The 26,619-nt window shown below is 44.2% G+C and overlaps 1 protein-coding gene across 14 annotated transcripts in view; it reads right to left on the reverse strand.

Moving 5' to 3' along the window:
* The window catches only part of SPEG (striated muscle enriched protein kinase), an 80,742-nt gene that overhangs the window by 39,896 nt on the left and 14,227 nt on the right, over positions 1-26,619 (reverse strand). For 12 of the 14 annotated variants that reach the window (XM_074298658.1, XM_074298656.1, XM_074298657.1 and 9 more), the window contains 5 exons: positions 22,801-24,107; positions 21,523-21,666; positions 21,209-21,391; positions 3,647-3,822; positions 3,174-3,262 (listed from right to left, as the gene is read on the reverse strand). In XM_074298658.1, the coding sequence (XP_074154759.1) occupies positions 3,174-3,262; positions 3,647-3,822; positions 21,209-21,391; positions 21,523-21,666; positions 22,801-24,107 (1,899 nt within the window). Of the gene's footprint in view, positions 1-3,173; positions 3,263-3,646; positions 3,823-4,958; positions 5,087-21,208; positions 21,392-21,522; positions 21,667-22,800; positions 24,108-26,055; positions 26,539-26,619 lie in introns of those variants that run through there. The other 2 variants (XM_074298664.1, XM_074298665.1) reach the window with 2 other exon arrangements.

Here is a 26,619-nt window from a genome sequence, read left to right on the forward strand (position 1 = left end):
TCTCACCTGTGCAGAGCTGTCCATGGTGCCCTGACAGCACTTAATGCTCATTGATAGACAGGGCCATTCAATGTCCCTATGATGGGGTGGGGGTCCCCACGCACACACACACAAGCCCACCACTCCAACTCCTGCGCAAGGAGACAAGAGGTCTCCAACCCACCCCGACTTCTTCCTCTGAACTCCTTACACGTCTACCAGGAACATGGGACATGAATGGGCTTATTTTTTAGGGGATTTGCTTCATTTTCCTAAAAAAAGATTGTAAGCTTCTGGGAGGAAGGGACCGGGTCTTTATATTTCTCTTAGAGTCGTTGTGACATCTTGGAAAAGCTCTAGGTTTGATTTCAAAAGACTTGGGTTCCCCATAACAATTCCAGAAGACGTGATAAAGCATGTTGTTCTACCCATTTCTGGAGAGAGACAGTGAGGGACTCACAATGCAAACAGAAGTAGAGATAGTGAGATACCCACATAGATGATGTATAGCACGCTTTGTGTATGCAAGCATTATGGGAACATGTAGATATACACGGAGCAATATATACATAACACATGTAGATATATTATACATACACATACATATACATAATATATGTATATAAACATGGAGCGATAGAGACATAAATGCACATATTTACATACATAATGCATATATTATGTCTCCATCACTCCATGTGTATATCTACATATTTTATAATACATATAGCATATAATAATATAATATACATAATAATATATGTATTATACTTATGCATATATGCATGAGTTATATGTACATCTACATATAGATATAAATGTCTTGTGTTTATATACCTATATAGTGACTTATACCTATAGCTACATATACAAGCATGTTACAAGTATCATATCTATCTCTATTCATGAGTACTTTTGTGATACATGTATATATCTCTATGCATGTGTATATGTTTTGTATATACATGCATGCATGAGTCTATATAGATTGTATGCTTATACACACATGTATTCCATCTACATATAGGCATGTATATATGGTGTTTACATACTTATATAGCTACCTATACATGCGTGTGTTACATGTATATACTAATTCTATGTATATAGGTACATATATTTACAGACACGTGCGTCTATATATCACTTTTATGGTCTATCTCTCTGCACGATCAAAGTGGGCATTTATTTTGCTTGTCTATATATATTTTTCTTGCTTGGGAGGAGGTGGGAGGGATAAGTAGGAGGAAGAGAATGGGGACCTGAAAATAAAATAAAATTGAATTAAAAAAACAAAAAACCCTGAATTCACGCTCCGACTTTGCCACTGAGCAGCTGTGAAACTTTAGGCAATCATTTAACTTAGTGGAACCTGTCTCCTTCTCTTGTTAAATCTCTGATGTTAAAACATCAGGATACTAATATTTATTCTACTGAAATCACAAGGTTGCTGGGAGAATCCAATGAGATAATGGAGTGGGTGGGGGGTGGATCTGGCCCTTAAGCATGAATTCTTAATGAATTTATTTGTTAATTTTTATTGAATTTATTTAATAAGAAATCTTATTGTTGAAGCCCCACTCTGCTATTGATTCATTGTGGCAAGGAGAGTTCCATCTCAATGAAGAGGCTTCCAAGATGGCACTAAGAGACATCTAGCACACTAGGACTGGCTTTGCTACATTGGGGGAGACTCCCCACCATTAGGTGATAAATTTATTTGGCCATGATAACTCACAAAATCACCATCTGACTGCAGAAACAGGCTACAGAGGAAATAGAAATGCTTCTACAAACATTAAGCACCTATAGTATGCACAGAACAAGGTGTAGGGTGGCACAAAGTCTAGGTTAAGGTGGGGAAATTTTAAAATGAAATCTGCCTCATTACTAAGAAAATGAGAAGGTTAGAGAAGAAGCAACATGGGAATGCTAGATTTGGAATGAAGAAGATCTGAGTTCAAATCCAGCCTCAGGCACTTACTAACTGTGTGACCAAAAGCAAGACATTTAACCTTTTTTAGGCCTCAGTTTCCTCATCTGTAAAATGAGGAGGTTGACAAGATGGCTGTTAATGTCCCTTCTGGCTTTAAGACTGTCTGAGACGACTTCTCTCAGTTTGGTGGAGTCTATGGAAGATCCCTTCTCTGAGTAACAGTTTTAAAATAAATAAAATAAAACACAAAGGATTACAAAAGAAATCAATTCTATTGAAATAACTATCCAAGTTATTTTTGGAGGCAAGTGACTTGTCTAGGTTTACATAGCGAGTAAGTATCTGAAGCTGGATTTGAACTCAGGCCTCCATTCAACACAGCACCCAGCTGCCTCAATTTTTTTTTTTAAAATAAGCTCATGCTAATGTGAAAATATGTTTGATAGGATTGTATATGTATAATCTATATCAGATTGCTTGCTATCTTGGGGAGAGGAAAGGGGAGAGAGAAAAAATTAGAAATCAAAATCATAATAAAGCAAATGTTGAAACTATCTTTACGAGTAATTAGAAAAAAAACAAAATTCCATTAAGTGGGAGGGATGGGGAAAAGTTCATGGACAAGTCACTGACAAAGGAAAAATTCAGAAAGGGGTCCTGAAAAACACTGCCAAATGAAGAGAGGAAGTGAGGATCTTGTTTCCTCCCTGCTGGAGGAGGTGGTGGTGGTGGTAGCAGTGATGGGAAAGCCAGCAAGACAAGTTTGGGGGGGGACGAGCTGGAGCAGAGAATTGGACATGATCAACTACTACATGAAACTGGGAGGCTAACCACTCCTCTTCCAAATGGGTGTTAGAGGAAGCAGAAATATTTCTATGAACATTTATTAAATACCTGCTGTATGCCCAACAATACGACTGTAAGACATGAATAAATATAAGATAGAATGCTACCCCTTACATTGTCCATCTTTATCTCTCCTAAGGAAGGGCTATATCTAAGCCCTTTGGAGGAAATCCGAATTTCTTGTAATTCCTAAACAAGTTCTTGTTCTGACCTCCCTCCTCTTGATGGATGAGTGATTTATCATCCCAATTCTCTGAGGATGGTGGGAGAGATTATGGGGACCCTCTGCAGGTCCATGATGAGTTACAGAAGGGTCTACCTCCGCCATCCTTAACATCTCCAGAATGACTGTGTGAAAGGGTTACAAGCGTTAATAAGAAGTTAATAGAAAACCAGAACCTCCGGTACTTACCAGGAGACAACAGGTTTGGGCTCCCCCTGCACTCGGATGCTCATGGTCACATCCTGGCCCTCCCTTACTGACTGGTCCATGAGTGAAACCTAAAAGGGAGGACTTGAGGTAAGGATGACCAGGGCCTGCAGGTCAGGAGCAAAGTACAGGATGGGCCATTGTTCTACACCCAGGGAAAGTCTATAACTGTGGTGAGAGTGAGACAGGGAGGGAAGGAAATGAAGGAGAGAGAATACCAATATCTGACTAAGAACAACTCTGTGCTTTGGCTGGGAATCAGCATCAGGGAAGAAGCAAATCTTTATGGACCAAGATCCATGGGCAGAGGCATAGGAGAGAGCAGGGGGCCCCTTATCTCTGCATCTTTGCCAAGAAGTAGGGGTGAAAGGATGGGCACAGGATACAGGACGAAAGGGTCCTTGGCCATTCACCGAGGAGAGCTCCCGGCTGAGCTGAACTACAAAAGAGCTAACCTTGAAGATGGGGGGAGCCCTGGAGCTGGTGTCTGGGGTACTTTGAGTCTGGCTGGGGCTGAGCTTCATGGCAGAAGTTCGGTGCCAGGCCTCTTCTGGTTCTGGGAACTCCTCAGGAGGGCTCAAATACTCTTCATCTGATGTGATGGGGCTGCTGAAAGGGGACGTGGCCCCTCCTGGAGAAAATGAGAAGGGAGAAGGATAGAAAATGGAAGAGAGGTTTGAATCCATGGAAGGCAGGGAAGAAAGGAAAGAGAAAACATGTAGAATCTATAAGAAGAGATCAGACTCTGGGATTGGGGATAAGGGAATCTTAGTTGCCCAGGACCACCCAGCCTGAAGGAATAGGGAAGTCCCCTTCCCCTCACATACACACACCTTATAACCAACAAGCCAAGTGCCTGGTCACTTAAATCTGGGGCTAAACACTTCAGCTTCCTGGCCCTCAGCTTCCTCATGTTTCAAGTGAGAAGAGCTGGAATAGATGCCTCTCGGGTTCTTTCCATCTCTAATTCTATAACCAAGCTCAGGAGCCCGGGAGGCCACCATTAAGAGCTAGAGTAAGAGATTTAGGGGACTAAGGACTCTCTGAACTTGAAGGAAATTGAAAAGCCTGGCCACTGACTCAACAGGCTTCTCAGTGAAGGGGCTGGGTCCAGGGCAAGAAGCCGGAAACTGCAGGAAAGCAAAGGGGGCCAAAATGTCAACTCCCAGTCTCCTGAGCCTGTTCTCCAGGGACCCAGAGTAGTTATAAAAAACACTAGAATAAGAGGCTCCTTTCATTTCCCCGGCTATCACCTCCCCAAGACCCTCTTTGGATGAGGCTGCTAAATGGAAAAGCCGGGTTCCAGACCTACAAGGGGTCTGCACACTCTAGACATCCCCCTCCCAATTCAGAGTGCCCTGCCAAGGCTACTGTGAGCCTGTATTCCTTGTCCTGCTGCTCCTTTCCCCACTCAGCTTCCTATCCCCGAGGCACCTGCTGGGGAAACAGACCCCAGAGCAATGAGGGGGCTAGGAAGTGATCTTCCAAGTTAGTGGATGAAGGGATGGAGGTCAGCCTGGGAGCAAAGGAAAGCCGGCTTGGGGAGGGGGTGTCCCTATAGGGGACCCAAGCTTAGAGGCCCTCCCCAGTGGCTGGCCTAAGGCCCAGGCTGGCCCTGCTTGGCTCTGCTCCGACTGCCAAATAGAGACAGGAATCAGTCGCTACCAGCTCCCTCTAGCCCCTCCTCTTTACCTCCCTCCCCATCCCCCCCCAAGTCCTTTCTGGCCCTGCCTTCTAGTCACCGAGCCCTGTTGCACCCCAACTCACCCAGGGAGCACACAGACTCCGTCCTGTGTTCTGCCGCCTTGAGCCTCTGCTTATGCCCCCTTGTGCCTGGTCCAGAGTGGTCTGCAAGGAGGCGAGCTGCCCACCCCTGTCCCTGCTCCCCTGGGAGAGAGAGCCCAACCCAGCCTAGGCTAGCCTGGGCCCCACTGAGATTCTGTACAGAGAGCCAGCCCTGTGGGGGGAGGGAGAAGGGGGGCCAGGGCAGTGTCTGGGCTTCAAGAAGGCAGCTGGCTGAGGAAGGTGACGGCAGCAGTGGTGGTGCCTGCTGAAACCATATGCAGCCAGAGTCCCGGAGAGAGGAGCAAGGGGGAGGGGAGGGGAGGGACTGCCGGATTTAGCCACCCCTCTCATTCTCCAGCAGCTGTGTCTGTTTTTTCTCTCCTTGTGGGCTCAGGACCCTGACACAAATGGGCACCTCCCCTGGAGATAGAAGCGGCCCTGGCTCCTCAGGAAGAAAGCCTCTGCTCTCCACCCCAAGAAAGTACCACCTCGCTTCAGGAACCTGCAAAATCCCCACTCCCCGACATACTCTGATAGCCCGGACAGATTTCAGCAATCCACCTGCCAGACTGTCTTAGGCTTCCCAAATACAGCGGAAACACCAATGGTTTTAGAATCCAAGGGCCTCCCTTCAAAACTCAGTCTTGCTACTTACAACCTATGGAAGCTGGGACAGGTCACTTAAAACTTGGGTCTCAGTTTCCTCATCTGTAAAATAAATGAACTAGACTCAATGGGTCTAAACCAGGTCTCTTCCAGCTCTAAATGCAATGATTCTATGTTCTGGGACCCCATGTTCTTTACCCCCCCCCATTGTTCTGTCCCACCCAACTCCAAAATTCAGAGACTAAGTTAGAAAATCTACAAGCTCAAAAGAAGCCTTTATAAAAAGCTAGTTTTCCCCTACATCTCCTTGGAATATATCATGGTCCTAGACAACAGAGTGGTTATATGGAATGGATGGAATGGATGGAAAGTGAAGAATAACAAGGGAGACACTATGTTTTGTACAAAATGGGTGCTTGAACTTGAAGGCCCAAGGATTAATCCTCTTACTCCCTTCACCAGACCACGGCCCATTTGGCCAGCCCAAGAGCCTGCCCCAGCTATGCTGGGCCTGCATCCAGCTTCCTCATGGCCCTCTGCCAGATGCACCTGTTGGCAGCTTGTCCCCACCCAACCCATACCAGCCAGGACCTGGAGCTAGCAGTAGTCAGAAGGACTCATGTCTTGTACCTTGCTCACATGTCAGCCTTTTGCTACTTGGTAGAAGGATTGGTACAAAAGGAAAAAGGGTATAATTCTGTAGTCCCCTCCCCATCTGAAGGGCCTTCTGAAGTTAAAAGGACTGAATGGACCCTGAAATTTCCTAGTAATAATGATAATAGTGATAGGCAAGAAGAAGAAGAACCGATGTAGGAAGTGGAGAAGCCAGAAGTAGTAATAGTAGCATGATACTCTAACTAAGGAGTTAGAAGAACATATTTTCATCCCAATGGAGTGCATGGAAGGGGAAGGGAGTAAGCATTTAATAAGCACCTAGTATGTGTGACTACTGTGGGCCACTAGATGGCACCGTAGTGCATACAGCAGGAGATCTGGAATCAAAAAGACATGTTTCTGAGTTCAAATCTGAACTCAGACATTTACTAGCTGTGTGACCCTGGACAAAGCACTTAATGCTATTTGCCTCAGTTTCCTCATCTATAAGGTGATCTGGAGAAGGAAACAGCAAAGCATTCCAGTATCTTCGCTAAGAAAACCTCAAATGGGGTCATGAAGAACCCAGTGAACAACAAAAGTCGTTTAAGTGATTTACAGATATTATCTTGCTTAATCTTCCCAATAACCCCAAAAAGTACGCGCTGTATTATTATCACCATTTTACAGCTGAGGAAACTGAGGCAGGCAGCAGTGGAGACTCGCCCAGGATCACACAGTTCTTTCCGACTCCCCATGAGCCACACTCTGTCCACTACACCAAGTAGCTGCCTTAGTAGGCATTGGCAAAAGCATAAGCTGGAGTCGGAAAAGTCGGATTTGAGCACTGTACTATTTTAGGCTAGGCACTCATCCCTTGGCCTCAGTTTCCCATTCTGTAAAATGAGGCCTAGATTAATTCTACAGTTCCTTTCCACTTCAACTATTATGATCCTATGAAATGAATTCCAATGATCCCTATCCTCCATATCTGTGTTAAGATGAAGAAGGCAGACAGCAGAGGAGAATAGCCGAGAAAATACAGGAAAAGGAGCTGGGAACCAAGAAGTATTCTCAATACGCTCAGCTTTGTGGGAATACAGAATAGGACCTAGGTACCCCTGGGAGGAACATCAAAAGATATCTGGTCCATTTTACAGATGAGAAAACTGAGGTTCCAAGAGGGTAGCTACTTGAACCAGCTCAAACAGGTAGTAAGTGGTCAAAGAACTTACTCCAAATCCCACCTCCCACCCAGGGACTGAATAGAAACCCAGAACTCCACTGCACCAGATACTCCCCTCCCAAAAAAGATATAGTTCTCCCTTAGGGAGGGGCCCCTGTTCCCAACACCTATTGTCACTGAGGAACATGGAAAGGAGGAGCTGGCCAGTGCTGTCCAGCATCTTTATTCGACGGACACTCGGAGGATTGCCAGAGTATGGGAGCAGGCTCAGCGACCTCTGGTGGCTACTTGAGACACTACGTCTCAGGCTCCTTCTCCAGCTTCCTGATCCCCACTCCCAAGAGACATTCTAACCAAGTGACTCAGGCAGCTTTGGCTTCTCCCCCTCCTCCTCTCCACCCACCCCTCCCCACCCACCTCGTGGCTTCCAAGCACTTGCCAGGTTAGCCTCCTCCTGAGTTCTGAAGGCTAAACAAGGCACTGTTCTCTCTGCCTGGAATGTCACCCCCACCCCAAATCCTCACCTGTTGAAATCCTAGTCATCCTTTCAAAGCCCAGCTCAAATTCCACCTCCTCCAAGAAGCCTTCCTGATCCCTCCCATTTAGAATCGATTTTTCCTAACTCAGATCTGAAATAGCATTTTGTACTTATTATAGTCTGTTGACTAATCAACTGCCACTCTCATTAGTGGGTGCAGTGCAAGGAGCTCTAAAACTGGAGTCAGAGTCAGTCCTGAGAACAAATCTTGTCTCTGCTACTTAATTCCTCTTGATTCTGGTTAAGTCATTTCTCAAGGCTTCAGTTTCCTTCTCTGTAAAATGAAGCAGTTAAACTAGTTGATTCCTATGGTCCTTTCCAGCTTCATGGTCCCTAGAAATACCACCTTCTCTATTCTGTGTATTTTTCCCTTCTACTAGATCATATTCTAATTATCTCTATAGCTGCCTCAGTATTTTGTATACAGAGATGATAAAGGAATGAATGAAGAACACACCCCAACCATCACAACCGCCAGGAAGCAGCCTTTATGAAAGATGTTCAAGGCAGTTAGATTGTGAGTGGTAGGAAGGGGAAGGAGGGAGGGAAGGAAGGAAGGAAGGAAGGAAGGAAGGAAGGAAGGAAGGAAGGAAGGAAGGAAGGAAGGAAGGAAGGAAGGAAGGAAGGAAGGAAGGAAGGAAGGAAGGAAGGAAGGAAGGAAGGAAGGAAGGAAGGAAGGAAGGAAGGAAAGAAGGAAGGAAGGAAGGAAGGAAGGAAGGAAGGAAGGAAGGAAGGAAGGAAGGAGGATGTTTACATCAGACTTAAAATGGTAGGAGAGGTAGAAGCACCCCTCCCCACCTTGCCATCAATCGGCTTCTATATTTCAGTTTTTGGTCTTGTTATAGAGATCTTAGGATGCAGATCTGGAAAAGATCTTAAAAGCCATCTTCTAACTCCCTCATTTTACAAATGAGAAAATTTGACACGCAAATTGAATGGCTTGCCCAGGGTAAGATCAATAGTAGGTAGATAGCCCAAAAATCTTTGCCTCTGTTCTCCAACTCCAAAACCACTCCTCTGTCCCAACAATCCTCCTCTCACTCTTTCAAGTGAGGAGAGAGAGGAAGCTGGGACTCCTGAGCTTCCCCTTCTTTTCTCTAAGGAAAACCCCATCCTTTTCCCTGTCCCCTATGTCTTTCACACCAGACCCTTTAGGTCTAAAAAATGCAAAGGTGATAATGGTTGGTTCAACAAAGAAGTCCCGTGAGATTTATTACCAAATCAGAAGGAAAAAAAAAACAAAAACAAAACTTCAGATTATCGTCTCTCTACTAGTATCTTCCCACTTCACCCAGAAATCATCTTAGCTCATTCTCTGACACAAGACAGTAGCCAGATCTTCCCTCTCCTGATAACTGTATCACCAAGGAGATGGTTAAAGCCCCAACAGAGATGACGTTGGGACCTGCCCCCCCAGACATACACACACACACACACACACACACACACACACACACACACACACACACACACACGCCTTCTCTGTAGCACTTGTTAAGGTAATCTTCACGGGCTCTGTTGCCAAAACTGTTTTCTAGACCTGTCACTCTGATCACACCAACTCCTGTCCAACACCCTCTACCACCCACCCCCCACACGGCTAGTTTGCTAGTGTTCAGGCAACAGCTGAGAAGCAGGGGAAGGAGATAGCAGAGAAGACTTAAGGTTAATGTACATGGAAGCGAGCCCAACACCCTTCCACCCCCACCTCAGCATACCCCTCAGTTGCCCTTTTATGGTAACTTTTCTACTTCAAGACTTCCCTTAATGTTCATTTCTCCTGTATAAAAATGCTTCAGGTCTGGGGGGGGGGGGTGTGGAGAAAAGAATTAGTTGACTTTGCTAGGAACATCCTTAGTCCTATAAATCCTATGGGATAGTACTATCTGGCAGCTCCTTAAGGGCAGCTAGGTGGCGCAGTGAAGTCAGGAAGACACAAATTCAAATCTACCCTCAGGTACTTACTAGCTGTGTGACCTTGACAAGTCACTTAGCCCTGGTTGTCTCAGTTTCCTCATTTGCAAAATGAGCTGGAGAAGGAAATAGCAAACCACTCCAGTATCTCTGTGAAGAGACCCCCATACAGAATCACGAAGAGTCAAACATGACTGAACAGCCACAAGCCTCCCCCTCACACCCAAAATACATACTCATGGATTTAGAAAAGTTGCCCCAAACTATCGCCTACTATAGTCACGTCTATAGTCTGCTTCTGTGTTTCAGCCACTTCCTTTGTTTCTCCTGGACAAATTCATCAAACATTCATTTTACCTGATTATTTTAGTGATGCCTTCAAACGTTCTAGGCTGCGATATACTTAGGGTGTCCTCTACGTCCTCTGATCTCTCCACACACACACACATACATGCACACATACATACATATATCCCCTCTAGGTCTCCTGATCTGTACATACACATGTACATATGCATATATAAATGCATGCCATTTCTCTCCACACACATATACATACATACATATATATATATATATCCACACATGCATGCTATCTAGGTTCTCTGATCTCTCCACGCACATATACACCCACATATGTTTACATATATGCTATCACACACATACAAGGCACATATACATGTACACACATGCATACATACATATATGTGCTCTCTAGATTCCTTGATCTTCCCCACATACATATACATGCATATGTACATACACACAGATATACATCCCCTCTAGGCCCCCTGATCTTTTCCTACACACATGCATGTACATGCAAACAAACATACCTAGACATATATACCATCTAAGTCCTTTGATCTCTCACCATATGTATATATATATATACATGCATACACACATACATTTACATATATGCCCTCTAGGTCCCCTGATCTCCATACACACACATATAAATGCATATATATGTATATATGCATAAATACATATACAACACACCTGCTCTGTTTTCTATTACCTCTTTAATTTTTTTTATTAATGTAATTTAATTTAATTTAATTTAATTTCGCCTCTTACAAGATGGGCTTCCAGACCCAAAAGATTTTTTTCACCTATAACAGGTCTTAATATAGGTCTTCTCACCCTTTCCAAAATGACTCCTTGAAGATATTTCCCAAATTCCTTGATTCTTTATTTATATTTAAAACTGGAAGGAGACTTCAAGATCACCTAGAACAACCCTCTCATTCCATAAGTGAGGAACCAAGGGAAATTATGTGGTCACACAGGTAGAGGCAGGGTTTGAGTCTTCTGTTCTTCACTATCCCCACTCTGCCATGCTGTCTTTCATTTACTTGAAAACAGGATGCATATTTATCATGATCAACTTTCCCCCCCTTGTTTATAATTCAGTTTTCTTGATGTTGTTGTTCAGTTCTATTTGACTCTTCATGACCCCATTTGGGGTTTTCTTGGCAGAGATGCAGGAGTAGTTTGCCATTTCCTTCTCCAGATCATTTTACAGAGGAGAAACTGAGGCAAACAAGGTCAAGTGACTTTCCCAGACTTACAGCTAGTAAGAATCTGAGGCTATATTTAAATTCAGGAAAATGAGTCTTCCTGACTACAGATATGGCTCTTTATCCATTGCACCACCTAGATGCCCCATAGTAGGCTGTACTGGAGACTAGAACAGGATGCATAGGATAACTAGGGGAAATGAACAAAGAATCTCAGCATTGGGGGGGGGGGAACCCTACACTTAATCTAGATAATAATCTCCCTCTATACTATACCTGACAAATAGATGGGAAGCCTACTGCTTCCCTAGAGAACCCATTCCAACTTAGTACGGTTCTAATTTTTCAGAAGTTTTTTTTAACGTTGACCTGAAATCAGCCTCTCTTAAATTTCCATACTTTAGTCCTAGTACTGTCTGAAGCCTAATAACTCTTCTACATGACAATTTTTTCAAATATATCGAGATAGCCATCATGTGCCTTTTAGGACTTTCATTCCACTGAGAGCTCCAAAACATTCTCAGTGTGGTAACAATAGTTTCTATTCTTCTGGCACATTAAGAAATCCCCAGCCTTAATTCAATAGCCAGCTTGTTCTTTCTCAGCAAAAGGGAGCAATGACTTGTCCCAGAGTCAGGAGATAAGTTCAAATTCAATCTCAGACCCAGCTGTGTGACTCTGGACAAGTCATTTCACTGCTATCTGCCTTAGTTTCCTCATCTGTAAAATAGAGATAATAATAGAATAATAGAATGCCCTCGAGGTTCCCTGATCTCTGACCACACATATAAGCACACATACATACATACATATATGGCCAAAAAAGAGAATATTCACAAAGCATTTTAGCCTGCCACATAGTAGGCACTTAACAAGTATTTGTTTCTTTCCTCCCTTCCACCAAGAGAGCTTTCTAGCTCCCTATTCCAGATTCTCTGAGAGCTTGCTCACTACTGCATTGGGATTTGGGGGGATCACTCTCCATTCTACTGATCAAATAAGACAGCCCATGTTGCAGTAGAGAGAATCCTGGATGGAAGTCATGAGTTATAGTCCAAGTTTCAGCAACAGGATCTTAAGCAATAGCTCATATTTATGATGTTGAAAGCACTTTCTCTACAATAACTCCATAAAGTAGATAGTACAAATGTTATTAACCCCATTTACAGATGAGGACATTGAAAACCAGTGATTAAGTGAATTGTTCAAAATCACATGGATATTGAGTGAAAGACTTGAACCTAAATCCTATACTGCTGCACATGCTAACTCCTCTACAGCAAGTCACTGAATGATAGAATCATATAATTATGGAGCCATAAGTGATCATATAATTTGATCCTCACATTTTGCAAAATAGGAAACTGAGGTACAATAAGGCATTGTGATTTGCCTAATGTTTCATGGCAGAGACAGATCTTCTAAACTCCCAGTCCAGTTCTCTTTCTGGTACACTCTGCTATCAGCCTGAAGCTCAGCTTTCCCATCTACACAATGGATATAACAGCTCTTACTCAGCCTATCTTCCATAGGGGATATGAAAGTATTTTGAAAAGCATAAAACATAAGTTGATGTTATGGGGAAATCAGAGACACCTGCTTGGCCAAAACACCCTTTTAGGGCGGATTTGGGTATGGTTGAGAAGCATGAGAGAGCCTGGCCCACTAACTCTCACATGGCCAGAAAGAGTCTATTTATTTGTTCCCACACATATCTCTCCCCTCTCCCCATTGAATCAGGCTCACCACTGACCCTGACTCCAATCCCTTTGGGTAAACACCCCGTAGAGAACAGGGGAGTTGTCCTTGGCTGCCATAGCAGAGAAAAGGGGAAGAAAAAAGGGAAGGAGGAAGGGATTATGGGAGTGGCCTGCTCCCTAGAGGCCTTTTCACATAAGAGTCCATGCTCTTTACAGATTCTATTTTTCCATGTACCCATTGCCTCCTTTAAAAACTCCTCCATAAAGTGGAAATCTTCAACATAAAGAAGATCCAACTCACTTCCAGTTGATCAATGATGGACAGAGGTAGCTACACCCAGAGAAGAAACACTGGGAGGGGAATGAAAATTGTTAGCACTAATATCTGTCTGCCCAGGTTGCATGTACCTTCGGATTCTAATGTTTATTGTGCAACAAGAAAATGATATTCGCACACATGTATTGTACCTAGACTATATTGTAACACATGTAAAATGTATGGTATTGCCTGTCGTCGGGGGAGGGAATAGAGGGAGGGGGGGTAATTTGGAAAAATGAATACAAGGGATAATATTATAAAATATATATATATATATATATATATAAAATAAAAAAAAAATCTTAAATAAATAAATAAATAAATAAATATTAAACCATGAAAAAAAAAAAAAAAAAAAAAAAAAAAAAACTCCTCCATATCCATCTTCATCCCCTAGCCTGAGACAATCTTCCCATCCACCCATACTACCACTCTTTCCATTTACTGGCTCACTCTGTACTCTCTGAGCTCTAGGCAGCTGGCTGCACTCCAGGCCATTTGGCCGAAACAGAGCCTTATAGGGTAAAGAAGCCTGCTTCCTCGAAGGCCGCCAGACCAGAGCTGGACAGGAGCCTGATGCGTAAGCCCCTTCTCTTTGGCTTCTACAGGACTCAGAACTGTAGCCTATGTGAGTGATTAGGGAGCCAGTGTCACTCCAGAGATGTCATTCTTCTATCGCAAAAGGTTGTGTGCTGAAGAGATAGCTAACTCTACTATTTACTATGTGACCTTAGGCAGGCCACTCCTGGGCCACATTTATAAAATCAAGAAGACTTATGACGTGAAGGCAGAGGAACAACAAGCAGATCCAAAAAAAAAAAAAAAAAAAAGAACAAAAGCCAAATGTGCAGACTACAGCTCACTACATTCACCAATAACAACAGCAAGAACAAATCCATGCTATGGACACAGGAGGGATCCAAAAGGATCACGAAAACAAAAAAGGAAACACAAATGCTACTGCTAGAAGCACATACATCTTTGGGGATAGAGTCGACAATCAGTATAAAAGATGTCGACAGACACAAGTACAATTCTTTATAAGCTCAGGAGAGAGGAAGATGTATACCATTTGTTTTGTTAGTCTTTTTATATTTTCTTTTTTTCATTTTTGCTTTTTTTGAATATACATAATTTTCAAAAGAAATTAAAAATCAAATAAAAGAATTGGGACTAGAAATTAGGGGTTCTTAATTTTGAGGGGATCATGGTCTCAAGATAATATCTTTAAATAGATATAAAATAAAATAAAATGCATAGGGATTACAAAGAAAAGCAATTATATTTAAATATACTTTTAAATTTTTTTAATTCATAAACCCTAAGTCAGAAACCCATCAACTATATTAACTTCAAGGTCCCTCAGCTCTAAATTCTAAGGTTAGTATCATTAGTAAGACTAAATCTCCCAAGTGAGCCCTTTTGACTTCCTTACATGGAGATGGCAGAGCTCCCAAGAGGGGCAGGTGATACAAATGGCAAGCTTCTTGGCCAGACTGCATGCAGGATAAGAGTTACAAAGACTTGGGGGCCATAGATCCTATGGGTGAGTACAGGGTGGAATCTCCAGAGAAAATGCAGAATACGCAAGGACAGCAGCTAAATGAAGACTTTCAGAGACATATAGTACCCATAGCCACATTCAACATGATCCTCCATTCCAGTCTTTGACCATTCTGAATTTCTTAGTGCAACCAGCTCCTAGAGTTCCTGAGTTAGGAAGTGACATCTCAAACCATAGGGACCTCATTGGTATTTTATGGAACTAGAATCAAGTAGAAACCAGCTCCATAGGGATGTAAAAGTTCATGGGAATTTCCTATGAAGAAATGTCCCAGTCAGGAAAGAAAGGGATACCACTGACTACTCACCCCTGGATCATTCTAGTCAAAGATTTTTAGCCCCCTCCAATAAATAAAGTCCCCTTGGATGACAGCTTTGTTAGGGTAATCTCAGATCTAGCTACAGTTGTTCTTCCCGTCTCTGAAAGGGATATTTTCCCATGCAACTGTAGATCATGACAACAGTAACAAAATATACAGATAGATCTGACTGTAACAAAATGGCCCTGGGTGTGAAACAGTGAAAGAGGAAGTATACATAGTCCCAACATCATCTAGCCCTGCATGTAGGTAGGAAATTCAAGTGAATAATTCCTGAAGAGTTCTGGATTACAAAGAATTGCCTTGTTTGTGGGATCACTGTGGCGGGGAAGAGGAGTACCAGATCACTCTTTGTGAATGTTTCCTTCCTCCCTAGTAAGCCTACAATCCAGACACTTCCAATTTTGTCTTAATATCCCCAGCACTGAAGACCATGCCTTATATACAGTAGGCACTTAATAAAGACTTATTCAATTCAAATTAATTAAATGGTCAAAATCTAGCTTAAACTCTGTCATTATTTCCCAATGGAACTATAGTAGATGCCTCCCAGAAACAACACAGGGGAAAGACAGAGCTGGATTAGAAGAAATTTCAATTTTCAATTTCTGAGTCACATTTTTGAATTTTCTATTACCTCTCTGCCTTTCTTTTGCCTTGTCTCCCAGTTCTTCATGTCTTCAGTTAATTATAGCTCCCCCATCCCAATGAGTTTCTGAGCTGAAGACAAAGAGAAGCAAGCCTCATGTAGCTGTCTCCCACATAACTGGGATATCTTTGAAATTCCAACATTTTGTTTAAAAAAAATCAATTTGTCAATAAAAATTAATTATAATAACTCAATATATATTTATACCCCTTCAATTTGAAAGTTTCTTTCTCAGTTTATTTCCTTCAAAGCCTGTAATATTCTTTTGCTCTATGTATATCCAGAAAATAGCCCAACATATATAACCTATTTGGAATTACTTTACTCTCTTAGGGAAAAGGGAGGAAGGAAGAAGAAAATTTGGAATTCAAATTTTTATTTTAAAAAATTGTTTAATTGTCTTTTTTAAAAAAGGAAAAAGATTTTAAAAATAGAATGGCAGCAGATTTAGGAAGAAGAAATAAGCTGCCCAGATACGTCAATTAATTTGTTCTTAAATTCATAGACCCTACATTAGGAACACATCAATTAGATGAACTCTAAGATCTCTTAGATATAAATGAGAGAAAAGAAGGTGGAGGTCATAAGGGAATGCAAGTTATATACAAGCCCATTTACCAAGACCAGGAAAATCTATATAGAAACCACAAATTACTAGCTATGTACACCTCGAGTAAGTAAATCTCTAAGCCTGCTTCCTTATCTATAAAATGGGGAAAATACCTGATACAAAAGTACTTTACAAATTCTAAAGAAGTACAAATATAAATTGAATTATTATAATTAGATTTTTAGTTGACAAATTGATTTTTTTTAATTAACAAATTGTTGGAATTTCAAAGAGATTTCCACCATGTGGGAGATAGCTACATGTGGCTGGCTTCCCTTTGTCTTCAGCTCAGAAAGTCCTGGGGTCAAGGGGGGGCCTACAATTAACCTAAAACATGAAGAATTGGGAGAGAAAGCAAAAGGGAGGCAGAGAAGCAAGACAACATTCAGAAATGTGACTCAGAAAGATCTGGGACTAGGCATTCTTGAGAGGAAAAAAAAATAAGCAGAATTGTACATGAAGTTTTAAATCTTGAAAAGATCTGTCTTAACACAGAAAACCAACAGTAGACATTCTTCATTCTCCCCAAGGACACAATCAGTGGTTTGGGATGAAACTGTAGCGGGAGGGTTTTATTTGGATTATGACTTGAAAACAGGAAGTACTTCTGACAAGAAGTAGACACCCTGGGAGGAGTGACTGAGGAAGACTGTAATGTCTCCTCTCCTAGGAGGCTCATCAAATAGAATAGGGCAGCTCACTTTATACCATTCTCTCCTACTTGAAATGCTCTTCCGCACTCTTCCCCAGCCATCCAGAGCCTATGAAATTTTCTCTGATAACTCCAGCCCTTTCTGTCTATATTGCTCTGTAATAGTCTATCTCCCCAACCAGATTCTTAGCTCCTCTGAGGCATGGACAATTACAGCAAGTCCTTTTGATCCTTCCTTATACAGGGCCCTGTACCAGGTTGGTCACAGAATAGATTCTCCAAATTCAATACTTCCTTAATTGAATTGCCTGGGCTGCACAGACTAGGATGGGCCTTGTACTTTCACCTCACTAGAAAGAAACTGGGCTCAGCCCAAAAGAAGCTGGGCTGAGGCCAAGTAAGAATTTTTAATAAAAATAGAAAACACAGTGACCTCTACTCATCACTATTATATTTATGCTCTGGGATCTTTCAGCTGTCTCATCCCTAGGATTCTGGGCTGGGTGGGGTGCCTGATGCTAGGAGATGCTCTGAGACTGGGCCCTTTTTAGCGAAGGTGACTTTTTTTTTTTACAGGAAAATCCACCTTGTCTAGAAGCAGGGAAAGAATGAAAATTACCTAAGAAGAATGTGACTGTATTGGTTAACCTACCATCAGGAAGAAGGGGTGGGGGAAAAGAGGGGAAAAGTTGGAACAAAAGGTTTTGCAATTGTCAATGCAGAAAAATTACCCATGCATACATCTTGTAAATAAAAAACTATAATAAAAATCATAAACAAGAAAAAAAAGAAAAAAGGAAAAAAAGAAGAATGTGAGAAGCTTAAAGCACTTTTTGATCAGAAGTAGAGATGAGAGAAATCCTCCCCCCCAATTCTATGTAGCCCCAAGACCTAAATTAATCTGTCTTTTCATTTTCTCTCCTCAAGGTTTAGGCCAAGGAGACGTATGTTGTTTTTTTTAGTCACATCTAAATTCCCCCATGGAGTAATTTGCCTTTTCCTTCTCCAGGGTATTAAGTACTGTTAAGGGGTTCCCTGAACTTGTGTTTTATTTGCCATACCCCAAAAACACTGGATCCAATCATTCTGATAAAAATTTATCTAACTGTGCATACCCTTTGATCCAGTAGTGTTTCTGTTGAGCTTATATTCCAAAGAGATCTTAAAGGAGGAAAAGGGGCCCACATGTGCAGAAATGTTTGTGGCAGCCCTTTTTGTAGTGGCAAGAAATTGGATACTGAGTGGATACCCATAAATTGGAGAGTGGCTGAACAAATTGATGTACATGAATGTTATGGAGTATTATTGTTCTGTAAGAAACAACCACTAGGATGATTTCAGAAAGGCCTGGAGAGACTTATATGAACTGATGCTGAGTGAAATGAGCAGAACCAGGAGATCATTATACACAGCAACAAGAAGACTATGATCAATTCTGATGGACTTGGGTCTCTTCAACAATGAGATGATCCATACCAGTTCCAATTGTTCAGTGACAAAGAGAGGCATCTACACCCAGAGAGAGAACTGTGGGAACTGAATGTGGACCACAACATAGCAATCTCACTCTCTCTGTTGCTATTTGCTTGCATTTTGTTTTCTTTCTGTTTTTCTTCCTTCTAGATCTGTTTTTTCTTGTGCAGCAAGACAAGTTGTATAAATATGTACACATATATTGTATTTAACATATCTTTTAACATATTTAACATGTATTGGTCTACCTGCCATCTGGAAAGGGATGAGAGGAAGTAGAGGAAATTTGGAACAAAAGGTTTTGCAAGGGTCAATTTTGAAAAATTACCCATGCATATATTTTGTAAATAAAAAGCTTTAATTAAAAAAAGAAAAACACTGGATCCAGTGTACCCATTTTATAGATGAGGAACAGCAGCAAATAGAGATTAAGTGACTTGCTTAGTAAGGTCACATCTATCCACTGAACCACCTAGCTGCTTCAGACAATGTCTCAATGACTCCTTATCAAAATGTTACAGGGATTACTCCAGTCCCAGTATGGGTCAGACTAGAAGACCTTAAGGGTTCCTTCTAATTCTAAGATTCTACAATTCTAATCAAGGTCTACTTAGTACAATTCTGAACTACTTGTGCAACTTTGGCAAAGTCCTTTAACCTTAACTAGCATTAGTTTTCTCATAATACAGACATTATCAGAGTACTTGAAGGTTTATAAACATTAGCAGTGCCAACCTCACAAGGATTTTAGAGAGAAATTTACTCTTAATTTAAAGTTTAAATTACCATGATTGCAACAACATCCAGTGAGCCTATCTTCTCCCAGAATTGCCTAGCTAGTATGATTTGAAGGGTATCTTGTTAATTCTCTAAAAATAAAAAAAATCTCCAATAAAATGTTTTGCAAGATTGTACATATATTATGTATATTAAATTGCTTACCATCTCAGAGAGGGGGGAGAGGAGGAAGAAAGGGAGAGAATTTGAAACTTAAAAATTTTAATGACTATTAAAAAGGGATTTTATATATATATTTGAGAAAAAATAAAATATTCCCCCAAAAAAATCTCCATTAGTAAAGAGCAGCTACTGAGACTTACCCCTACCTGTGTGACCTTGACCAAAACACTCCAACTTTTGAGGTCAACAATGCCCTTGAGGAAACTGAGACCCAAAGGAGCAGCAGCTTGCCTAAGGTCACACAGGTAATGAATAAAATGAGCAGAACTTGGAAGAAGAAATAGACCTTAGAGGCCACCTTGAAAAATCTCTCTCCAAAGATGAGGATCTGCTCACATCTGGGAAGGAAGGGATCTAAGAATATCAGACCAGAAGGATGAACCCTTAAGGACCTTCTAGACCTGCTCCCTGTACAGATGAGGAAAACAGGGAAGGGAAGCTGTTTGCCCCAAGTCACATGGATAGTGCACTGCTTAGGATGACAAGCTAATGAGTCCAAAACTATGACAGAACCTCAGAAAGAAGCTAGCCCAGTCCTCTCATTTTACAGATGAGAAAACAGAAACCAGGGTCATGAAAGTAAGAAGCAAAGCCTAGGAAGAAAGAAAGCTTTATGTCTCCCACCTAGACAAAAGAGAGCTAACTAGAAGGATCTGAGGATCTCAAAGGGCTTTAGAGGAATGATGGTATCAAAGACTGATCCAAGGGATTCAGGCCTATAAATAAAAACTCACAGAGAAGATTCTTCCCAGCTCAGCTGGTGTACCGCATCCCTTCTCACATTTCTTTACAAAACCGAAAACTCCAGCAAATTCCTGATATGAATGACCTCATCTGATCTATTCCTCCTTTGAGAGGAGAGAATTCTAAATAAGTGAACCCTGGGGATTTTAGGATGCTAAAATTAGGGAAATGGGGGTCAGGAAAGGGAGGTGGCGGCCCCAAGACATTCATACAGTTTATAGTCTCATATCCATGCTGGAGACTCAGTTATAGGATCATAGATTTAGAGGTGGAAGGAGCCATTGATTCCAACCTCATCATTTACCCTGGGTCACACAGCTAATAAGTGGCCAAAACCAGATTTGCAATCAAGTTTTCCTGGCTCCAAGGGCATGGCCTAATCTATAATACAAAGTTACCTCTTAAAGATTTAGAACTGGAAAGAACCATTAGGAGCCATCTAGTCCAGCTCCCTCATTTTGAAAGTGAGGAATTGATTAATTTGTCCAACATCACAGGAATTTGGAGAAAAAAATCTGAATCCATGTCCTCTCTGTTCAAATTCAGTATTCTTCCCACCACATCACAGTGGACATTTTAAAATGTTTTTCATTGGTCCGCTGGCATATGAAATTAAATTTTTATATGTTTCATATATAAAAAGCTTCATACATAATAACATATATTACCTTAGAAAAAGCTTCAATTCTAGATTGAAAATAGAATGAGCTAGGTAGGCCCTCCCAATCCTTAACTGGCCCCAACAGTCCCGCTATCATCGTGGACCTCATCAAGAGCTACTGATTCAAGAAGAAAGCCATTGCATTTCCCCCATCATCCCCATCCCAAAAACTAAAAGAAAAGAAAGTTCCCAACTCCCTGCACTGCCAGATTCCTACCAGGTTCAACAGAGACAGAGGCATTGCAGGTGGCTTGGCCCAAATCATTGGTGGCGGTGATGGTATAGTGACCAGCATCGGCTAACCGGGCTTCCTGAAGCAAGAGAGTGTGCCGCTCCCCTTCAGCCCGGATGAGGACCCGCTCGCTGTTCTGGAGAGTTGTTCCATCCTTTTGCCAAGACACTGTAAAGAAAGCATCAGGGACAGGTCACTCTGGGACCCTGAGCCCCAACTTGCTTCCCCTCACAGAGGTATCTCCAGGAGACAGGACAAAGCTCTCCCCCACAGCCCCACTCACACATCCCAGGGCTCACCTTGGGCTGGGGGATTGGCCGTGATGATACATTTGAGCATTGCGTCAAATCCTGGAGCCACTACCACATTCTGCAGCGGCGTCTCAAAGATGGGAGCTTCCAAAGGTTCCTCTCCAGCTGAGACATAGGAGTCATCCGAGGACTCTGGAGGCGCAGAAGCATTCAGAGAAATCAAGAAAGACGTACAAAGCATAGACCGTATCTGCTACATTGTACTGTACAGGATCGAGGAGAATACAAGGTATCATCCATGTCAAGGAAAATACAAGGTATCATCCGTCTCAAGGAGAATACAAGGTATCATCCTCACACTCTGCCCTCAGCCTACTTGGGGAGAAAAGGCATGAAAAATTCAGAAGCAATACAAGGGTTCGACAAGAGGACAGAGTAAGAGGTGTCCCAAGACCACCAAACAAGAGGCACAGGAAGCCAGTGACCTGGGTGGGGAAGGTCTGGAGACCCTCTGCAAGGGAATTCAGCAGAGCCTAGTAGGCAGAGGAAGAAGGTAGCAGAGAAAGAAGAGCCTATCAGGCTGAGAGAATGACATGTTTCCCTAATAGTCTTGCACATTGTCGGTGCCCAGTAAATATTTAGTGAATGCGAGATACTTCATCTTCCTATGATCTCTCTTTTTAATCTCATATACTCTGGACCCCAAGATCTAAATAATGACATCCAAAAAAACCCTGAACTGTAGCCAATGGCCTCAAGGTATTTTATCAGCATAACAGCAGAAAGAAAGAAAAGGTGGTTTGGGCATCTGAATGGTCTGCTCCTTGTCTTTTGCCTAATTCTCATCTCCAAAGCACCCTCACCAAAGAGATCATTTCTGTCTGAAGGAGAATGAGAGAGGTAGGAGTAGTGGACGGGAAAGAAAAAGGAGATTCTACCAGGTCCAAAGAACATTACTGGCATATAAGCCCTGCTCTTTCTTGGTCTCACCAGCTCTATGCCAGTAGGTGATATAGCACAAAGCCCCACAAAACGTTCCACTGGGAGTGGTCTACTTTTTTCTGTCACAACTCCCAAAATCTCTAGTTTGCCTTCCCTGACAAATTGTTCTCTTTGGAAAATTTGCCAAGGGGCAAGAAGGAATCCCTAAAAAAAAAAAAAAAAAAAAAAAAAAAAAAAAGAATATTGTCTCTCTATTTCCCATTCTGTCTCATATCCCTCTGTGAGATCATCCCAAGGTCAGGTGAGGTAAGTTGTACCCAAATTCCCCTCTGAATAATGTTCCCTCATTTCCCATGTCCTCTCACATCCCCTGTGGGACCCTACCAAGGTCAGGTGAGGTAGGCCGTGTCCGATGATGACCTTTGCCCTTGCTACGAGGTGCTCGACGATCCCAGGCCCCCCAAGGTCCATCCTCCTCAGGGCCTCTTCGAAGTCTCTTCTCTGCCTCAGGTCCAGGCTGGTTTTTTTCCAGGGTTGGGGAGATGGCTGTCCCCTCTGGCTCAGGCACGGCCCAGGGTAAGAAGCGTACAGCTTGCATTGGGGGATCCCGCTTCCTGCCCAGATGTGCTTTTGTCCTGAGCTCAGGGGGCTCCGGGCTCCTGGATTCCTGAATAGCCCTCCCCCGAGTAAGTGGGAACTGTTCTCTCCGACGAACCTCTTGCTGGTGGCCTTCACCAAGCTCTGTCCTGCCCGCCAGCCCTCGGGCCTTGGCCACATTGGAGCCCTTTCCTGCTGCCTCCTCTCCAACCCTCCCCACGCTGCTCAGGGCCAGCTGCTGGATGGTGGAGGTGCTCTCTGGTGGGGGAGTCTTTGGGGTTGAGGGGCTAGAGAACAGGGGAGGCTCCCCCGGATCCCGGGGAGATGGGGCCCTCTGCAACGTGGACCGCAAGGACTCATGAGATCGAACTAACTCCTCCCTGGAGGCCGAGCGGCGGATGCGCCCCAGCTCCTGGGCAAAGCGGAGCTCTAGGTCAGAGGCTGGGCTTGGGCTACGCTGCCGGACCCGCTCATCCAGTGAAGCTGCCTTCTGCCGAAATGCCCAGCGCCTCTCTGCCACGGTGCCCAGCTCGCTCCGTGATCCGTCCCGTAACTCTTCTCTTGAGGTCCCCGGGGTGTCCCACTGCCCGCCTTCGGTCTTTGGATGATCCAGGGACCGCGCCTTCCGCAAGGGAACCCATGCCCTCAGAGGAACCGGGGAATCGCTCTTCTCCAGGCTTCGACGACGTTCCTCAAAGAACTGCAGCTTGTCTAAGATCCGGGAGCCAGCACGCACCAACCGTGGGGAGCAGCGCACCCCAGAAAGCCGACCTGAAGCTTCACTCAGAGGGGTCTGGGAGCGAGACTCCAGGGTGCCTGCCAGGGAGGGTCCTGATGACTTGGGCTTCTTGCCCTTCTTCTCTTCCAACTCGTCCAGTGCCCCCGGCTCCTGAAGCTTCCTGTGGGGCAAGGTGGGGGTGGCAGGGGGCTGTGTACTGGGCCCAGGGGGAGGACGTTTCCCCACCCTCGGGGAGGGTGGGGGGAGAAGAGCTGATTTGGAAGGAGGCGGTTGGGCAGGCCGTCTTGGAGCTTCACTGGCAGTCTGGGGCTGAGGGTCAGGGTCCTCTCTTCGAATGCCACCCTGTAGCACACTGCTGCAAATCAAGTCAGAAAGAGTAAGCTGGTGTAAGGGACAGGACTTCCACACACAGATTCTGGGAAAGCTGCACAGGGCAAGAACCCCGAGGGAAGGAAGGAAGAAAGACAGGACACCCTAGGGATGAACAACCACCCCTTCCTCTGGGACCCCTTCAGTTGCTGTGTGCAGGCTGCAGCCAGAGCTGGAACTTGGGCCTGGGCAGGGTCCTTGGGAGACAAAGGCTGGCTCTGAGTATTAGGGACCAAGCTGGAGGGAGAAAGGTATAAACTCCGTTTTGGCCCCAGTAATCCTGGCCAGCCTCCTCTCCCCAGCCACCAAAGCTGGCAAGCAGCAGAGAGAGAACTGAACAGGAGGGAGAGAAAAGAATGAGACTAAGGATCTGAACGATAAAGTGAGGGAGGGAAAGGAGAGAAGGAGGCTGAGTTCAGTGAAAGACCTGAAGAGAATACAATCCTTCCAGACCTGCCACCATTTCAACCATGAGATTCTCCCCTCCACTGCAGCTCCTAAGAGGAGACTTATCTCCTTGTCTTTGCCTCACTATCCCACCACAATCCTTTCAGAGAAATGGATCAATAATCACTCTACCCCTGGGGGCAGTGCACATAACTACCACGGGTCTCCCAGGGCCCAACCCCAAGGGATCAGCCAAGACCTCTGGCCAACAGGATCTTGATGACTCAAGGTCTTGGATTGCAACTCTTGCATCTCAGCCCTCCACTGGACCTGATCTTGCCCACCTCAACCCTACAAGTCAATTAGTGAGGGGTCTCTGTTAAAACGCTATCTTATCTCTAGGGTAAGGGGAAATGAGCAGACATAGTAGGCGGCTTCTCAAAAGAAAGCCAGAGCATCTTTTGGGGGGTATCTATCCTTCCTAGGTCACATCACTCCCAGTCCAGGGCTATATCAGGGCCACATACAAAGCAAGAACCTTAATCTATATAGCAGCTTGATTGCCTGACCCCTGTGTGCTAGTGCCAAACCCCTAATGGAGTGATGGGTACAATGATGGAGTCATGGGGGAGGGTTACAAGGTGCCTTGAGGGAGACAAGACTAGAGATAACATCAACAGGGACACAGAGCATTCTGGGAAGAAGATGAGGGAGGGCTGGTTTCTCTCAGAGAAGATGCATTTACGAGATAGGGAATCCCATTGAGTTATCCCAGGAAATGAAATGTGGCGCAGAGAGACAAGAAGCCAGAGTTGAGAAGGCCCTTTTACTGGCAAGTCAGCTCCAGGCCCATCTCCAAGCTGGTCTCTGTGCCACAGACATCACTAAGGAAATGGGTGCCTGGGAGGTTGCCATGGCAACTCCAGGCTCCGGCTGGGGCCTTGTTGGAGGAGGAGGCCACAGGAGCCAGCGTGTCCAAGCAGAAGGGCCACCTAGCTAATGCTATTAGCACAAAATTCCCCTAAAATGGAAAGTTCCCCCTACTACTTCATCCCTATCCCACCAACCCTCACCCATCTGCAAAACAACCCTCCTGCCCCTGCCATCAACAACCACTCTCTCCCCTCATCCTCCCAACCCACCCATAGACCCAAACAAAAACCTTCTGTATCACTAGTTGCCCCCCACCCATCTCCCAAAATGCTACCCCCTCATCCCAGCACCAGCCACTCCCCCACAGTCCCCACATTGTGTCCCTCTGTGCCCCTTTCCCAGAATAGCTTCCCATACCAGCCCACCCCTCCCCAGCCCCTCCCTATGCTCTCCTCAAAAAACAGCCCCATGCTAACTAACATTTCTTCACCCCTGGCCTCTCTGTTCCCCAAAAGAAGGGAGAACCCTCCTTTTGCCTCACCTTCATGAACCTGCCTCTTCTCCCCTCACACAGCCTAGCCAGTCTGCCCCTTCTCCACCCTTCCCCTGTCTCCTGACTTCCTCTCTCCCTTTGCCCTTCCTGCCCTCCCTCCTTCCCCTTCTGTCTCCCCTACCACCAAGCTCTCTTCTCTCTCCCAGCAGCTCTCTTGCTCTCTTCCCTTTCTCTCTCCCACTCTCCTGGGAACTGCAGTGCTGAGAGGTTCTGTTTCTCACAGAAAAGGGCCAAATGGGAACAGGGATATGAAGGGAAAATGGAAAAAAAAAAGCAGCATCTGCTAAGACAGCAGGAGCGGAGGGGGCCAAAGGGGGGGGAGGGAGAGAGGGGGGAGGAGACACTGGGAATGATGTGGGAACTCAGATAGGGGAGGAGGTATGGGGATCCTGAGGGCTGTGGAGATGAGGGGGAGGGAGAGAGGAAAAGATGGAGGAATCCAAGAGGCAATGGGGGCGTAATGATGAGGTTAGGGCAGGTGGGAGCACAAGGGAATTGAAGAATAAGAGACCAAGGGGAAGACGTGATGTGGTGGGATAGGGCAAAAACTGTGTAGAGGTGGGGTGGATGAGGGAGAGATAGGGCGATGGAGGGGAAATGGGTCAGTCACAGAAAGATGGAGCAGTGAGGGAGAAAATGGGCCAGTGATGGGGGCAGTGCAGGGGAATGTGGAGAAGTGGAGGTG

The sequence above is a fragment of the Sminthopsis crassicaudata genome, chromosome 3 (genome assembly GCF_048593235.1).
Source record: "Sminthopsis crassicaudata isolate SCR6 chromosome 3, ASM4859323v1, whole genome shotgun sequence".
NCBI classification, from domain to species: Eukaryota; Metazoa; Chordata; class Mammalia; order Dasyuromorphia; family Dasyuridae; genus Sminthopsis; species Sminthopsis crassicaudata.